Here is a 17,497-nt window from a genome sequence, read left to right as displayed (position 1 = left end):
CTTCATACCACCCAGCCTCTGTGTCACCTAAACATGTCTCGGAACAACACAAATCCTCTAACTGACACAGGCGATATTACTGTAGATGGACACTGCATGCTTATCTACAGTATGTAGATATAAAACATATCTGGCACACAAACACTTCCAATCTGTTGCATTAATACACACATCTAAAGTGCTCTTCTTTCTGCAGCAAGAATTCTTCAGTCAATAAAGCTCAACTCTTTGAGAGCCTGTTAGACACATTTCCTTTGGATGTCATTTATTTAATGAAATGTTACAGTAAATTTCTTTCAATAAATAAAGAAAATATGAAGATGTTCATGAGTAGATGCAGAATCTCACAAGCAATTTCATTTAATGCTGCTGGAAACTGTATTTCTGTTGATGAATGTGCAGTGTCTACTCATTTCTTGTAGCCAAGCTGCAGACAAAGCCCAGAGAGCCTGAAGACAAACATGTAGCTGAAGTATATCTATATAAGTGTAATCTCATGTGTGTTTACTGAGCTGTGTGAGAGATGGTGGTCTGGAAGGCAAAGGTGATGTGGTTTCGTGCGTGATCAAGGTAGGGGTCTGAGAAGGTGTGTGTGTCACCAGAGAAATGTCTCCACTGCATCAGCTCTGACATGCTGAGATGCTTCTGCGCCCCTGCCCCACCTCCGCGGTCACCTTGACGACCAAGCTGGCACGGCCTATCAGAGACCGGGTCCTCATCCCCTACAAGGGCTGAGAACGAAGACAGAAGTAAGTTAAAGAGTCTCAGTGTCAAGTAAAACACTGGTGCTAGTGTGTGAGCGTACCCTGGACTGATCCATCCATGCTGCAGCTGCAGTTCAACAGGTCGTGAGTTAGCGAGGGAGTGTCCGTCAGGCTGAAAAGATCTCGCAGTTCATTGGTGGAGAAACTGGTGTGCTCGGCACCTTTGCCCAGGTCAACCACAGTCCCAGAAAGCCCCTGTTTGGACACCTGTCTCTGGAATATACGCTCCTCAATAGTACCTGCGAGACGACACACCCAGACAACTTCAAACAAGTCTGACTCACAGTCTGAATTTTATGGCTCATTGTGTGTGTTAGTGTATTCTGACCTGCAGTGAGGAGACGGTAGATGTGCACTGTCTTCCTCTGTCCGTCCCTCCATACTCGAGCCATGGCCTAGACACAGTACAGAAGTTAAAGTTGCAGTGGACACAGTTATGTAAGGAGTTGTGTGGACACAGTGCCACCTGCTGGATAGCGATGTATATCAGTGTGTAAACTGTGTACTCTGAGGGCACTTTCACACCTAAACAAAACCCACTGTTGTTTGTATTCACTTTCACTCTGAACACTGACACTGAAGACATCAAGAGCTGCAAGCATGAAGTCATGTGAACGCACAGGTAACTCATTAACTGAACAGTTTTAGTGATGTCATCAACAGGACCCACCTGGGGAAATCAATTCTGATAACCAACAGGAAGTTATTCAGCACTTTACTGCTTCTTATGTTTGTATTTATGTTCTCTGGTGGCACAAAAGTAAATGATCAAGAGCTTTATTAGTCAAGATTGCAACTGGATGTATTTTTGTGCACAGTAACAAGTAGAGCAGGTCAAAAAAGAACAACAAAAATGTGGCTTTTATTATAATACCTGGTTGAGGTGGGTGGTCACAATGATTAACTTACTTTTTAAGGAGGAACCTCCAAAAGACACAAAGTAGAACAACACACTTTTTGTTTGAACTCCTCTCCGTTTTCTAATTGGTCAGATAAAACCCCCATACTTGCCCGGTGACACACATACATATTACTATGGTTACCAAATCATTAGAGTTGTTTGTGCAGATTGCTAGTAAGATTGCTTTCTTGACAGTTCACATCCAGCAGATGATTTATTAATAGTTTAACTTTTGAATTCCTGCTAAAATCACATATCTACAGTCACAAAATCCTGTGATTTGTCTACATTCGCACCACAGACTTGGCATCAACTTGGAGGTTAGGTGGTTTTCAGTTTGATGAATGGGCAAACACACAAGAGTTTGTTTGAACCAAACCGAACAGATTAGGTGCGAAAGCACCACGGGTATGTGTATGTGTGTATGTGTGTGTGTGTGTGTGTGTGTGTGTGTGTGTGTGTGTGTGTGTGTGTGTGTGTGGGCACAACAGAGTATCTACGTCAAAGAAAACTGTGTTACAGATGTTTGTTGCCACGTCTCTGTTTGTACGTCTTACCTGAATGTCATTGGCAGGGTTCCAGTCAATATCATACAGCACCAGGTGGGAAGCACCGATCAAATTAAGTCCCACCCCTCCTGCTTTAGAGCTCAGCAGAAACACAAAGTTCTGGGAATAGGGGCTGTTAAAACTGTCAACCAGCCGCTGTCTCTGGCTGGTGGGTGTGTGTCCATCTAGTCGGCAGAAAGTGTAGCTCATGTGTGCACACAAGTCCTGGAGCAAGTCAAGTGTCTGAGTGTAGTTGGACACTACGACCACCCTGCAGGGGAACAGATACATTGTCAGATCTGCAGCTGCATAGTCGATACAGACGAAAATAAACTCACGTAAATGCAAACATCTGACACACACACACACACACACACACACACACACACACACACACACACACACACACTCACCTGTCTGAAGGGCTGAGCTGTCTGATGGCAGTCAGCAGGTCAGACAGAACAAGGAGTTTTCCAGAATCAGCAATGCTGAGTCCACCTGAAGAGTAGGATTCTGGGAAGAGATCTACCAGACCATCGTATAATGAACTTTCCAGTGATCCCTGGTCTGTTTTCTCCTGAAAACAGGATAACAAAGCACTCGCAGTTAGGACTGAGATTCAGGCACACACACATAAATACAAGTACTACTTTTACCACAGAACTCATTGCCAATGACAATGTTCATAGATTAATAAATAACTACAACATAAGGCAATCAACTACAATGGTTATGTTGTGAGATTATTGCGACTCCTCTACCAACTAATTAAAAAAAAGTAACCTTGACAGTGGAGTGGAGCAGACCAGGGTGGTTACAGAGCTTCTTCAGTGCAGTGATGCAGGCCAGGTGTGTGTGAGTTTGCGTGGAGCCCTGAAGGCAGGCCCTGAAGACTCGATGGCACAGGAGATGCCTGTAAAGCTCTAGCTGCAGAGGGGACGGCTCGCAGAACAAGGTCCAGTCGAGACGAGGAGGCAGGTAGCGGTTGATGATCTCCTGCGTCCGCCTCAGGATGAACATGCCAGTCAGGCGAGAAAGCTCAGCAGCTCGCTCTTCTCCCAAAACTCTCTCCTCCTGTGGCCAGAGAAAGATAAGGGATGAAGTCAGATAAAGTTATCTTTTTGCAAGGAATGTAGATTCACAGAAAATATACAGAGGGAGTATTACCTCTGTGCAGCAGGGTTGTCTGGAACGTAGAATTGGCTCCTCGTACACTTTCCTGTAAGCAGTTGATGACCCAAGAATCCCTGGGTTAACAAACTCTATAATAGCATAGAACTCCTGCAGGTCATTCTGTACCGGAGTGCCTTCAAAACACAAAGATTATTTGTTATGAAGCCTTTACAAGAAGTCCTCCCATGTCTTCTGAGTAACAAGCAAGTATGTACCTGTAAGTATGACCCTGCGAGTACAGCTGAGGCTACTGAGAGCAGAGGACGTTTTGATGCTGCTGTTCTTTAATCTGTGACCCTCATCACAAATTATGAGACCAAATTCCACTTTTTGTACCTGAAAACACAAGGAAATAAGAAAAATAGAATATAAAAAAGAGAAAGCAGCATTTGAAACATTCATGCTTGATAACATGATACGAGGTGAACATACCTGCTCCAGGCAGCGCAGCAGCATCTCATAGCTGATGACCAGAACGCTGTGCAGAGGAGATAGCACAAACTGCTCTATCCTGTGGTCCTATACATATGTCGACAAAGAATCTATATTAATGAATTCATACATGCTGGATTAAGGTAAATGATTGATTCTGATCCTTCAATAAAGTGTTTTACAAAAAGCCATTAAACCTGGAAAAGAAATGATAGCAGTGGATTAAGAGTCGAATAAAATAAAACACAAAATGAAAGAAGAAACACGTAAGAATGTGGGTTCTTTACTGTGTTCAGAAAGGAGGGCATTACTATCATTATTACATTATTTTGTTTGTTTACTCTTAAATGTAAGGCACTTTAAGCTCACTTGAAATGAAATGTGCTGTATAAATACAATTTTTTTGCCTTGCCTCCATGATGAATTGAACCTGGAGTTACTGATCTAATAGAATTTCCCCTCTTCCTCACCTGATCTACAGTGAAAACACTGATCCTCTCGCGGCCCAGCCACTTGTTAAACTCTGCTCCCCAGTTCTGCACCAGGCTGCCAGGAGTAACCACGAGGACACGCTTGGCGACTGGTTTCCCGCCGTACGGTCCCTGCTTAAGCAACGTCCACGAAAGCGCCACACTCTGGAGGGTCTTCCCCAGACCCATCTCATCAGCCAGGATAGCGCCGTAGCGACCCACAGCTCTGAAGGACACACACACCAAACACATCAATATGAATTAATACAAATCCTGATGATGGCTGTGATTAATTTTCCAGCTGTGATTCATTAAGAGATATGTTACAGGAACAGCTCCATCACCTCATGCCCATGACACACTCATAGAGGAAGAGCAGGCCGTCTCTCTGGTGGGGTCTCAGGTGAGTGGTCAGGTATGGGTCAAGCACAACATCAACTACAGGAAGCCCTGACTTGTTATTGCACCACTGGTGGTTGGCGGAGGGACGAGGCATCACCAGTGCGCCTGAAGATGTTCAGTATATGCACAATGTTTTAAAACAAAGTCTTGTATCATAGCAAAATATGACAAAAAGGAAAAAATGGTGACACTTTGTGAATTTGTGTTATTTTGCCATAAAACTATTTCATTATGTAACTGTTCTGGATATTTGCAGCAAAAGAGGCAAATGATATTAAAAACATTTCAGAATATATATTTATGCAAAACCATAGTTGGGAGTTCATGCACTCAGAATAATTAATTCTTCTAGAATAACCGCTGTTCCAAGAAGAAAAGGGTCTCATTTACTGTACATACCTGGAGCTAGGGGGTCATGGCGAGGTCTACAGGTTTGTTCCTCCTCTGGTTTAGTTAATGGATGCTCTGCTCTTCCTACCTGGGTCGGGGGGCAGAAAGGTTTGGATGCAAAGCGACGAGGAGGGGGTGGAGCTGATTTTATGTGCGGCTCCTCTTTCTCTATTTGGACCTCTTGGAAACAGCGTCCCTTGGCGAAGTCCTCAGGTGAAATGACCCCCATCACCTCTACCTCCTTCCCACCAATCATCAGGGTCTGTCCCTCAGAAAGAGAGGCCAACTCTGACACCTTGTAGCCACTACCTACACACAAACATGCAAAAATATGAATTGTATATCGACCCTGTATATATTTGCTCAAATGCTGCAGTCAACACAAAGCTGCAGCCACACTGCTTCTTCAGTGATCACACAGAATTTGACACATTGATTGACTGAAAAAAACAAGAGGTCTCACCTTTGCCGATGTCTTTTCCCTCCATGTCTTTAAGTGTGGCTGTGCGTCCTCTTGTCACCAGGACTGCATCGCCCTCCCAGCGCTTGTGTTTCTTCTTACTGGCCTTACACCACACCACACTATAGTAGTGCACTCCATCCTGATTGCGGGCCGAGTCTGAGCCCACAGGAGGCTGTGGGGTTTGAGGAGACCTGGGTGTCAACTGAAGAGAGCCGTTACCTCCTGGAGACACACATTAAGAGAGGCTGAACACAACAGAATGAACTTTCGACACAAGTCACACAACCCACCAGCAGAGGTCACTCTTGCTCCGGGTCTACACATCATTAGAGACCTTAAACAAGGATGACGGTCCCCCTCCTCATTCACACCGAGTGTCCCTGAGCTCATCCCATGTTAATGCAAATCTGAATTGGTTATAATGTGATCCTTTGCAACTAACCTCTGCAACGACGATTTAAAAACAAGAAAAAAGATGCTCCACAAAACAACTGAAATCAGGGAAAAAAGATGTCTGGCATGTAATAAAGACAAGACCAGTACAATACTGAGCTTCTTTTTTTTAATAGAAATGAGCGAACATGTGGACAAACTGTAAAAGAAACTGACAACACTCATATACCAACAATACAATACAATCAATGTTGTATTTACATACTTTAAATAACAACAACATCACAAAACCACATCTCCCTTCTTTTGTTCACATAACTGGCCATCAATTCAGCAACCCAGTAGAATTTCTAACTGACCTTGATGCACTGGATTTGTCATTATCGGCATAATACATTAAGGCTTTCGAAAGTTTAGCTTGTGCTCTAATCCTGGTATCTCCTGTGAACTGGAGTGTTTCTTTCTTTTTTCCCCATTCTCCACATAATTAAAATGCCTAATAAGTTTATCACATCTGGTTCATACAGATGTCAGATTTTTTAACACACTTTTCCACAGGGTGCTAACTAATCTCCCCGAAACAATCTGGGCAGAGTCTCACACTCCTGTCGCCCCAGTACATCATTATATTAAATGATTCTGACAACCTTGGGTAATAAAGATCATCAATGCTGTCCCAGCATTCTCATACATACATCCATGCTGGAGGCAGATCTAGGTGGGAAAAGCACCAGCAAGATACACGACAGTCACTACTACAAATATTCCCTTACAAAATCTGGACTTAAACATTTATTGGACCTGTTTTGGTCCGTCACAGTGATGTGAGCATTTACAAGTTTCGTTACCTCTGTTGTCAATAACTGCAGGAATGATGATAAATTTCTAACCCTGATGGGAAACATGATGACTGATGGCAAACAAGTCAGCCTTATCCTGCAATATGAACCAGGCTTTCAGAGTATGTACGAGGCACTATGTTTCCAAAAGAAATTCAAGCTCTGAAACAGCTCTCAAACACAAAACTAATGAGTGCGTTTGCTCCTCTGAGCCTCTCTCTTTCCAACGTTGGCCACAAATGTGTGTGTTTATGCTTGTTATAGAGGAATTGGCAATCCGTGTCTCAGTCGGGCAGCTTTTAGTTTCTCCACTTTGATCTTGGCTCTCAGAAGTTCCTCCTCCAGTTCCTGCTTCCTCTTCAGTCCCTCCCTTTTCTCCTCCAGGTAAAGGGCAACCTTCCTGTGATTGGCTAACACCAGCTCGTGCTCCTCTTTGGCCAGGTGCAGTGGGCGAAACCTGTCGGGCTCGTGGTGGGGGTAGATGTCGTTGGGGTAGAGGTCGTGGCGTAAGGGCAACGGCGAGGTGGAGAGGGGGATGTTCATGGAGGAAGGGGCAGGAGAAAGGGATGCTTCGTAATCGTGGACACTGCCCAAGTCCTGCTCCCCCTCCCGCTCCTGGCCTCCATCCAACCCTGGCCCTGCATGCGTGGAGAGGATGGGGAGGTCTGGCGGTGGTTTTACATCCTCTTCAGGGTCCAGCTGGACCACCTCATGGGGGATACTTGGGACAGCTGCTGAGTAATCCTGGAGTCCAGCCAGAGAGGAGCTGCTGCCAGGATGTTCAATGGGAGAGTTGTGCTTGCTGTATATTAATCTACAAATGGAAAGAAGGATAAAAATTAAGTGAGACTCAAGGTGCTTAAACTACATTTACTGAGTGTCTACATCTTGTTTATGACAACTGTGTAGAGACCTTTGATGGTGATAATGCACACTAAATAAATCAATCATAGGATTAGCTGATTAATCAGAGTAGAAATTAAATTATTTGCCAAGGCAAAAATAACAATTCCTCACTAGATGCCATGATTTCCTTGTTTTTCTTTTGTCTTTGTTTTACATAATTACAGTATAAATACTTTTTCTGGCTGCTTGATATGTGCTTAGTATTTGTCTCAAAAAAAACAAGCAAACAGAAGCAATCAATACTTAACTTGAAATCTAGTAGAGAGTAATCAGTAATCAAGTGCTGAGTATTTTCTGTGTGACTGTACACTAACCAAAGCACAAACTACTAACCAGCTGCCAGAAAATGATGGCAGGAGATGCTGCATGTTCCTGTTGAGCCTGACGATGTACAGTGAGTGTGTAATCTGATTGGGTTTGGGAGGGGTGACTCCAGCCCCTCCCCTCCCTCCCTCCCTCCTCCAAACAACTGAAGCAGTGTCATGACTACATACTGCTTTGGAGCTAAGGATGGATGTGTGCACTCACTAAACTCTCACCTGACTGCTGTCTTATCCCTTTAGTTCTTTAAGTGTGTGTCTGTGCTCGTGGGCATGTATCACACTGTACCTGCGCAGTGCCTGGTCCTTTTCGTGGATGGGCACATGGTGAAACAGGTGAGGGATCATCTCCATAATTCTCCTGGTTGGCTCGGAGATGCTTGCTCTGTACTCTGGCTGGGCGTGTCTCCGCTGCATCACTTCCTGCTTGGCTGACTCCTTCAGCCTCTTGTAAAGGGTCCTGAGGCCCTGAGCGGTGCGATGGGGTCTGTCCCCTCCCAAGGCGTTGTACTGCTCGGCCACAGTGTCCCAGCACTTGTTCTTGTCAACGATGACTGCATGCTTGTTGGTGTGCTCCTCCAGGATGCGGATATGAGGACGGACCAGCTTCAACAGGTCCAGCTTCTCAGAGAGGGTGAAGTTGGAGGAGCGAGCTTTACCCACCATACTGGACAGAAACACAGAGCTGGATGCCATCTTAGAGCATAGCGGACTCACACAGACCAAGTCAGGCCTACAGCTGTCACCCCTTAGCAACCACACTCGGTACTGTGGCTCCTCACTCTTCCCACCTGTCTTTTTTTGTCCCTGCAGCTGGCTTCTCCTGGTCCACGGTGATAAAGCTACCACTGGTCTAACTCCCATACATGCCTCATTTGCCTTCTCCTCTCCTCATCTAAATCAAACATAAGCGATGTCTAACATGTGCATGGGTTCATACACTACTCCTGGCTTCCCTCTCAGCTACGTTGCACAACAAAACAGGCTGTGCAGCACACAATAAGAATCAGGCTTAACTAGGCCAGCCTCGTTTAGGCCCCCGCCTACCGCGGAGGGCTTTGGATGAATTCCTCCCAGCTTAGGCTGACGTAGCTAAGCCGCTTAAGCCCAGCCCGACCTACTTACAGCTCGGTCTCTGTAAACCCCAAACCAAGCACAGCACAGAGCAGAGCAGAGCACGGCCACACTGTCTCTACATTATAACACAGGGACGGCAGCAGCGGCTCTCTGCCCTGCACAAATGAGGGAACAGTCGTCAAACAGTGTGTTACAGGTTATTAGAGGTCAGGAGTCTATTTACCAAAAGTGAGTGACGCTTTGAAATAGCGCTGGCTTAACTAACTGAGTGGGGGAGGGGTTTGTGAGCGCGCTGCGCATGCTCGCAAAACAGTGTTCTGTGCATGTATACAATAAATCTCAACTCTGCAATACAAAACCGATTCATTTTATTCAAGCACGTGTCCGGGGCGCACGTGGAAGGCGTGCCGAGCCAAGCGTGGAAGGTGTGTGAGAGCCCTGTGTTTTCAGGGTGGAAAACAAGAGGCACTAGTTGCTCATGCAGACTGAGGGTGCGGTGGCTCACTGATCCCGAGCACGGTCCTAATCTGCTCGGCGCTGCCGCTGCACTACCCCAGCTAATTTGCATAATGCTGGACCTGCTGCCACTCAACCTCAGTCCGCCTGGTTTAACATCTATATTCAGTGTGTGTGTGTTTTATTATTAGCCACAGGAACGGGACGTTCAAGCGAGGAGAAATAAGAGAGCGCCGTCACCCCCATTCACTCGTGTCGGTCTCATACGGTTATCTTGTGTTAAAACATACAGGGTAACAATCGAGGGAAATGGGGGGGGGACATTTAACTGGAGCACACGTGCCCTTAAGTACTCGCACACCGGTTCGTAATTATCGTTCATTCAGACCTACTGAGAGCAACATCGACGCTGTGTTGTAGCCGTGTAGGTAATGTTAGCAATAAAAGCGTCTCAGCATGTATGAGAATAAGAAATAACACGTGGAGAAAAGCACGTAAACAAAAACCTTTGTGTTTAAAGTGTCAGGGTATGTGTTGAGCTGGAGAAGACTTCCTCCTGTCTTTAAAAAAACCCCAAGAAGTCCGGGTTCATACACATTAACTTTCTTGAAAGAGGAAAAACCCCTTTGCAACAAGACATGATATCTTTGCTGAGCAGTAATTCACTGTTACATGTCGTCAGTTAAGAGAGTTGCAGTAATTTGCATCTGAGCAAGAAATGCCTTTCCTCTTTTTTCCATGTTTCCATAATTTTTCCCACATTATTTGAGGTTATTGTCCATCAGTGAACTTGGTAAAGTAGTAGTAGTATCTGGTATCAGGTAATGCACATGTAAATTCTCATTTCTCTGAATCTGCTAAGATGTTTCAAAGCGGTGATTAGCATCTTTTCAGACAGCCTGTTTATTTTTTGTATAAGAGATAAAGTGAGATAATGCATATAATAGTACAAGGTGCATTAAAGTAAACATAACATTGGACTTCCAATCCAAGATGTTTATCATTTTTGAAGCTGTCACCACAGGCTGGATCATCTGCATGATGAATAAACATCATGGGAAAGAGATACAGTGTCAATTGAATGTATTAGTCATCCTTTATTATGTTATATATTGAAGTATTTCTTGAGTAATTTGTGTACACTTGTTGATATGACCTAAAAAGACGATGGGTAATAAAACAGGCACAAATAAACAGAGAAACATTGGTGACTAAATTATCTGTTTACCCCAGCCATTTCCGTATTGACTGCCCTAATTAAGCACCTATAGCAGCAAACATACTGTATATTCACCTTACAGTTGATGCTTGATTCACATACAGGCTTGGATGATCTTTTTAGCCAACCTCCATTTAACGGATCACAAATTAAGTTTCTCGTTAAGATCTCCAAGTGTAAAGGTTTAGATCTTTGGTGGACACATGAAGACACAATGCAGTCATCATGGCACGTAAATGATAGCTTGTGACAGAGAATTAACAAACTCTCTGATAAGTTACAGACCTAAAAAGTATCTTTACGTTGTCGGCACACATGATCAGTCAGACCTTGTTCCAGTAATGATGTTTCCAGCTCCTGAATAATGTTCTGAGTGTAAGAGTTGTATCAGTGTGAGCTGTGAACATGTATTCCCTCTCTCTCATAAACATTACTTCACAAAACCCTGATATCAGCATTACCCTGACAGGTATAGGATGTTTTGGCACATTCAAATGTGATTAAGTGAATATCACATCACATTAGTATTTGCCTGAAGAAGCCTGAATAAAAAATTTAAAAGTTCTGAAGTCAGGGTGCGGTTGCCTTTCTATTCTCACTGATATTTTTTGTGTCCATACCAGTTTGCATGAAATTACTATTCTTACAGCAGGTACTGTTTCAGCCATAAATCTTTGTGTCTTACCTGCTGATCTGTTGTCTTCCGCATAATCCCTGATGCCAGCATCAGGACATTCCACTTCAGCCTCATTTTCTTTACTTTCAGTCGCGTTGAGAACACGAGCCAGAGCCCTGGACAAGGCTGGAGCATCCTCTGCAGCTTTGACCTGGACATCACAGCCTGTCTTACTTGGAGGAGGTGCTGCTAGACTTCTCTGGACCTGCACAACAAGGGTAAGAGAAAAGGAAATGTATAATCTGAGGAAGTTTGAATACTGAGGGATCGGACTGGTAAAATGTTGTGAATAAATTACCTTTTTCAGTGCATTGCCTAATCCAGGTTTAGGGGCCAGAGGCTTGGACTCAGCCACAACACCTGAAGTAGATGCTCCAGGAGGCACGAAACGCGGCTTTTTCATAGCATTACCCGAGAGCTGGCTGGGAGCTGCTGAGCGCCTCATTCTTCCACAAGCAACTTATTTCCTGAAGATAGAAAGCAATGACTACCAATAGACAAATTAACTGTGGCAGCTAATTAGATCATATATTGCATATTATTATATCAGCTAATTTACTGATCCAGGATCACCTAAGGATCTTTTTAAAACCTCTGACAAAATGAGTGTCTCCATTTATTAATCAATCAATCAATCAGTCAAAGTGAGCTACTGTAAAACGCAGCCACGATAATGTAGATACATCCTAATATTTAGAGTTAGCGGGTGGTAATTTTTCACGACTAATTTCTAATCACCTTAACAACTTTATCACACGCATATACCAAACACTGTTGTAGTTGCATCTTTACAAATACAATTCATATCCAATTTCCCTCCTGTTTTATGTCAGCTATTTTTACACACCACTTGGGCTCTGGTCGGTCGAGTTGGACATTTAACATTTTATTAACACATACTTTATCCTCTAAATAATTATCTAATGGTGGGGCTTTCTACCCTCACTCAATATCTTTGAATGTCTTCGGCACTGAAATAAAAGCTGGCAACCACTGGTTAACAATCAAGTATGAACACATCAAGCTCTCTACCTACACTAACCCGATATGTCACTGTGGCAGGTTAGCAAGCTAGCTAACTCGCTAGCAACAAACACTCGCTGAGACGGTCTAACCTCAGCTGTAATGTCATGATAGATAACGCGTGACAGCTTGTCATACATACCCGGACGAACTAAACGTTGGATGAAATTATTCAAGGTCACAAATTCTCACTTAATTCCAACTAATCTCGCCTCATGTCGTCTTCCTCTGAACTCTCGAGTCTGTTCAGTTTCTCCCGCTGAATGGATTGAAGAACCTGATTGGTTGCGCCTCCTTGGGAGGCGTGGCCAGAACGAGTGGTGTGCGTTTGGTATCTAGTGTCACAGGAGTTAATCGCTGACACCTTCCCGGACTTTTCCGCAACCCGCCGACCTCAGAGTTGTAAATCGAGCTCATCGGGTACCTTCCAGAAAACTGACCTCACTTCACCCCTCTGCTATCATGCAGGGAGGAAATGTAGAGGCTGTGTGGTCGTGGAGGTCCTGTTTAGTTGACACTTTTAACGATGTTTGGTTGAACTACTCAATTTGAACAGTATTGTTGGAAAGTAACTAAGTGCATTTACTCAAGTAAATTACTATACTTAAGTACAATCCCGAGGTACCCGTGCTTTTCTTGAGTATTTTAATATTTATACTATACTACATTTCAGAGGAAAATGCAGTACTTTTGACTCCACTGCACTTACCTGGTAACTAGTATAACTAGTTACTTTGCAGATAAATGTTTTGAAAGCCTATCATGACCATAAAAACAAACGATGCATTGTTATACATTAAGATGCACAATACTAAGTAAAATAATATGAATTAGCTCCACCACAACCAGTAACAACATCACAGTGCTGTCATTAATTCATCAGCAATAATAGTTCAATAATACAAAAGATAATAATGATAGTAGTTGCATATTGAGTAGTTTACTTTTGATACTTTAAGGTCATTTTGCAGATCTTGCATTTGTCATGTATTTACTTAGGTAAACATACAATATATGATAAATACGAGCTCTTTGCTTGTAGTAGTTTAGTATTTTTACATTGTAAAGGGTCTGTTCCTCCAGCACTGAGTCTAACCTGACAGACTATAGAGGGACTGGGATGAGTCCAGGCGTTTGGGTTGCTCTTTGATATTTGTGGTCTGAGAGTACGTGTCATCTGATGTCGTGCAGTCTGTAATCCAATCAGGGAGAGAGAGAGAGTGTAATCCATGTTAATCCCACATCCAGAGAGAGAGAGAGAGAGGCAGAAAGAGAAACCCAGGATAGGGTGGGTCATTAAGAGAGACAGAAACATTTAAAGGACAGCAGTAATCTCTCAAGCCTACACCACAGCCGGGCTTTATTTGTAAGACGGTGAGTGAAAACATGCTACTGCAGAATTGTGTCTGTTTTTGATTGTGAGTGCTTCTTCTCCTGTAATTCTGTCTGTCTCTCTGATCTGATCTGATCTGATCTCGTCTGACAGCTGCCCGCCTGTGTCCTGAACTCTTGTTGTCAGGGATACCTCTCCATGGAGACGCACTCCCAAAGGTAGAGGGGAGGGCTTTAAGCAAGAGGAGACCCTCACCTTGATGGAGCAACAAGTCAAGAGAGAGGGTGAAGTGGGAACGGCTGCAGCAGCAGAGAGTTAAGAAGGAGGGTCACCTGTAGAGGAGTCAGTGGAGAGGAAATCAGCAGAAGGAAGAAGAAGGTGGAGCTGGATGAAGTGGAAGTTAACTTGTCAGGTAGGGATATCATTGTCAGATAATCAATAATCAGAAACAATCAGTAAACACCATGGCTAGACTGGACTTTCTTCCCACCTTTTGTCACGTTTTGTTCACTCTGTCTGTGTGGTTGTAGGATGGGCTATGATCTTGAGAGGTTTGTGGGCTACGTGAACGAGGGTCTGCTGTGCTGTGTGTGTCGAGACGTGTTGGAGCGCCCCCTCCAGGCGCCCTGCGAACACGCCTACTGCAGCGCGTGCATCAGCAGCTGGCTGCTCCATCACCACTCCTGTCCCGAGGACAGACTGCCGCTGGATGTGGCCAGTCTCAAACCACTGTACAGGTCTGTCTCAGTCTCTGCAGCTGTGCGTCTTTGTCTCCGGTCATGTCTTCATCCTTCATATCTTAAGTTTCACAGCTCATTTTCCTGCATTTTATAAAAATATACACCACTCATTTCTCTCTGATGGTATTTCTGTTTTTGTCTGTTTGATGACAGGTACATGCGTAACGACCTGAACCGTCTGCAGATTCGTTGTGTGAACGCAGGGCAGGGGTGTGAGGTGGTCTGCTCCCTGGAGAGCCTGCACACACACGAGGATGAGTGTGAGTTTGCCTTCGTATCCTGCTCCAACACAGGTATGACTCCTCACACTGACCGAAACGCTGCTCATCTAATGCGTTGTTTTACGTCTTCATTTGATAGTGATTGTAAAATTCAAATGCACAAAGGTAACATGACACCCATGCGTGGGGGAGCAGCAGGTGGCTCTTTTGTTGTCATGGCCACTCCACAAACTAGTGCACCAATGGGACTTGCTCAGGACTCACACACACAGCATTTTAAAAGTGTGTATGTGTATGTACAGTGTATACAAACATGTTCTTTCATGCTCACAATGTGATTGTGGCCTGTCATTGGCAGGTGGAGAATACATATGTTACCACTGTGGTAGGTACAGTGACAGAGTGTGTGCATGCAGTGTGACCTGTTTGCAGTGTTAAATATTCCAGGCACTAACAGCATCATACAGTTTTATACAAGACTGAACCTGATATTTCTGTCACTGTCTGTGATTGTTGTGATCTGTAAACGAGTCTATTATTCTTTTGTGTAGGAAGAAAGCAGATTTTTGATGATTTTTCCCTTTTCATTTAGATGAAATTAGACCTTTTAACCTTGTAAGGTGATCTGAGACAACTTTTTGCATCTTCATATCTGAGATATGGTCATTTTAAGTCATTTTCAACAAAAGAATCTTTATATTTCAGTCAAATGAAACTTCTACTTGAACAATATTTTAGTGCTGCCCCCATCAGACCCAGTTTCCTTTTGTAAAATGTTTGGTAAACCCAGTTTCCTTCCTCTTTCCTCTCAGGTTGTCCTGTGCAGATAGAGAGGCGGGGTTTGGAGGCTCACCTGTCAGAATGTAACTTCCGCAGCCGAGAGTGTCCCAATGGCTGCGGCCACACGCTTCTCTCCACTGATCAGTCACAACATAACTGTGTAGCAGAGCTGCGCACTGAAGTGGAGATGCTCAGGTCTGTGTGTGTGTGTGTGTGTGTGTGTGTGTGTGTCCTCACTCCGGTTAACTCCGCAACTGGGCAGTTTTTATAATTCTGGTGTCCTTCAACGTTTACAACAGGGCTGAGATGCTGTGTAAGTTGGAGGAGGTGAGACGAGAGATGGAGTCACGGTTGGACTCTCAGAGGAGACACATGGTGCAGAAAGAGTCGCAGCTGAAGAACGAGGTGGAGGAGCTCAAGGTGACCTGCCAGTCCTGCTGGGATTTACAGTAATTCATTAGTTTTTAAGATAACAACAACAGACGAAGTAGATTTACTCGCGAAAAGTAGTGAAGCAAACATTTGAGGTACTTACACATTACTTCAGCTCCTTTTTAGTGGGAATTTTAAGACTACATTTACAAAACCATACTGCATTTCAGAGATATTTACCTTTTTGCCTCATCATATCTAATGGCTAGTTGATACTGTTATAATCAAGGTTTTATACTCCAAACATGAGAACCACATTACGTGCGAGTCCTGGTACAACAATGTCAGGTTAAAGCCTCTGACAGGTCTTCATTAAGCGCTGCTTTCAGGACCTGAATTCTTTATCCACCTGTGTTAATAACACAAAGAAAACATGCTTTGTGCCTTGTTGATGCACATTGCGTAATAATTTGTGCTCTCCACACAGGGTCAGTTGTCCCGTGTGATGTGTGACATGCGAGCCTTGTTGGGAGCCGAGCGTCTGAGGAGACAGGAGCTGGCGGAAGCAGAGCTGGAGAAGAGGGAACTGTTGGAGCTCCTCAAAGACCTGCAGCCAAACAGGAGTTTGCAGCATCCTGTCGAACAAGCAGCCAGAGACCAGCACCAGGAGGCGCAGCAGACGTTCACGTGGGAGCTACACAGCAAGCCGTCGAGACATCAGCAGAGGGAAGTGTCTTTACACGCCTCGAGTCTGTCGCTACATTCAACTCAGGCTACAAATGCTTCAGGTCCACCTCCGTCACCGCAGACGGGCGAGGGGGCACGCAGGGGTGGTACCCAGAGTCTGACTCTGGACTGCATCAAAAGGAAGAGTCGAGAGGTGACTGTCATCTGAGCACACTGGACTGATGGAATATTAGCCAAATCAGAACAGATGAAATCTTTATTTTTTTAATATTTGGCAAATTTCCAATAAGGGTCTAGTCATCAAATTAAGTATGTGTGTACAGTAAGTTATGCAGTTTCTTGAAGGATGAGCTTTAGATTTTTTCATCAAATGTAAGTGTAGATTAGTTAGAAAAAATGTAGAAGGAAATTGTTATGCTGTGGACTGAACCATATATTGCATTTGAAGGGCAGGTCTTTTTATGTGTGATTCTACTTCTCAACCCTGAAAGTCATCTGTTGACTCTCGGCTTATATGAAAGTGAACATTCATTAATTCTGTAGACTCGCGCTGTAGACTTATTTTTAACAACCAGACCATTGTGTAATATCCCTTGGATTTTGTATTCATCAGGTTCCAGTTACTTCAAGTACTTTTCTTGAACTCAGGACCTAATTATTCTTGGATTTCTCATTACTGATCCATCAGCAGTATTTTCTATGTAGAAAAAATGTTTCGCACAAGAACTTGGCGTCACCAAAACTTTAGCTAGAGTTAATTGCTTCTAGGTTTGTCAGTCTACAGAAAGACAATGTATACAAAGCTACTCTTGGAGGATAGCTCATGTTACATAGTACAGTTTGTGGTGAAAACCTGATGTGTTTTGGCTGTAATCAAGACCACAGCACAGGTAGTCATGGTCACTGTCTGCG

At 44.0% G+C, this 17,497-nt stretch overlaps 2 protein-coding genes across 2 annotated transcripts; one reads left to right on the top strand and one right to left on the bottom strand.

The window, feature by feature from the left end:
• Positions 1-224: 224 nt before the first annotated feature.
• On the bottom strand, positions 225-12,712 carry rad54b (RAD54 homolog B). The gene is made up of 16 exons (XM_018686150.2): positions 12,595-12,712; positions 11,728-11,896; positions 11,439-11,634; positions 5,544-5,765; positions 5,090-5,389; positions 4,633-4,795; positions 4,289-4,514; positions 3,819-3,905; positions 3,602-3,722; positions 3,381-3,520; positions 2,997-3,287; positions 2,627-2,790; positions 2,223-2,484; positions 1,093-1,159; positions 806-1,003; positions 225-731 (listed from the first exon to the last, which is right to left on the bottom strand). Exons 2-16 carry the CDS (start codon positions 11,872-11,874, stop codon positions 505-507), a joined length of 2,811 nt encoding a protein of 936 aa, XP_018541666.1. The 5' UTR covers positions 11,875-11,896; positions 12,595-12,712; the 3' UTR covers positions 225-504.
• A 1,071-nt stretch (positions 12,713-13,783) lies between these two features.
• Positions 13,784-17,438, top strand: rnf41l (ring finger protein 41, like). Its single transcript, XM_051076222.1, has 6 exons — positions 13,784-14,197; positions 14,316-14,522; positions 14,679-14,818; positions 15,559-15,721; positions 15,826-15,946; positions 16,386-17,438. The coding sequence occupies exons 2-6, from the start codon at positions 14,317-14,319 to the stop codon at positions 16,791-16,793; spliced, it is 1,038 nt and encodes a 345-aa protein (XP_050932179.1). The 5' UTR covers positions 13,784-14,197; position 14,316; the 3' UTR covers positions 16,794-17,438.
• The last annotated feature ends 59 nt before the right edge of the window (positions 17,439-17,497 follow it).

The sequence above is a fragment of the Lates calcarifer genome, linkage group LG15, assembly GCF_001640805.2.
Source record: "Lates calcarifer isolate ASB-BC8 linkage group LG15, TLL_Latcal_v3, whole genome shotgun sequence".
Lineage (NCBI taxonomy): Eukaryota > Metazoa > Chordata > Actinopteri > Centropomidae > Lates > Lates calcarifer.
The sequence above is the reverse complement of the archived record's forward strand: the minus strand, read 5'-3'. Positions and strand labels throughout refer to the sequence as shown.

Coding starts and splice junctions, on each gene's coding strand:
- rad54b (XM_018686150.2), bottom strand. CDS start 11,874: ATGAGGCGCTCAGCAGCTCCCAGCCAGCTCTCGGGTAATGCTATGAAA. Junction 3,288..3,380: donor GACAACCCTGCTGCACAGAG/GTAATACTCCCT, acceptor CTCTGGCCACAG/GAGGAGAGAGTTTTGGGAGA. Junction 2,485..2,626: donor CAGCTCAGCCCTTCAGACAG/GTGAGTGTGTGT, acceptor GTTCCCCTGCAG/GGTGGTCGTAGTGTCCAACT.
- rnf41l (XM_051076222.1), top strand. CDS start 14,317: ATGGGCTATGATCTTGAGAGGTTTGTGGGCTACGTGAACGAGGGTCTG. Junction 15,722..15,825: donor ACTGAAGTGGAGATGCTCAG/GTCTGTGTGTGT, acceptor CGTTTACAACAG/GGCTGAGATGCTGTGTAAGT. Junction 15,947..16,385: donor ACGAGGTGGAGGAGCTCAAG/GTGACCTGCCAG, acceptor CTCTCCACACAG/GGTCAGTTGTCCCGTGTGAT.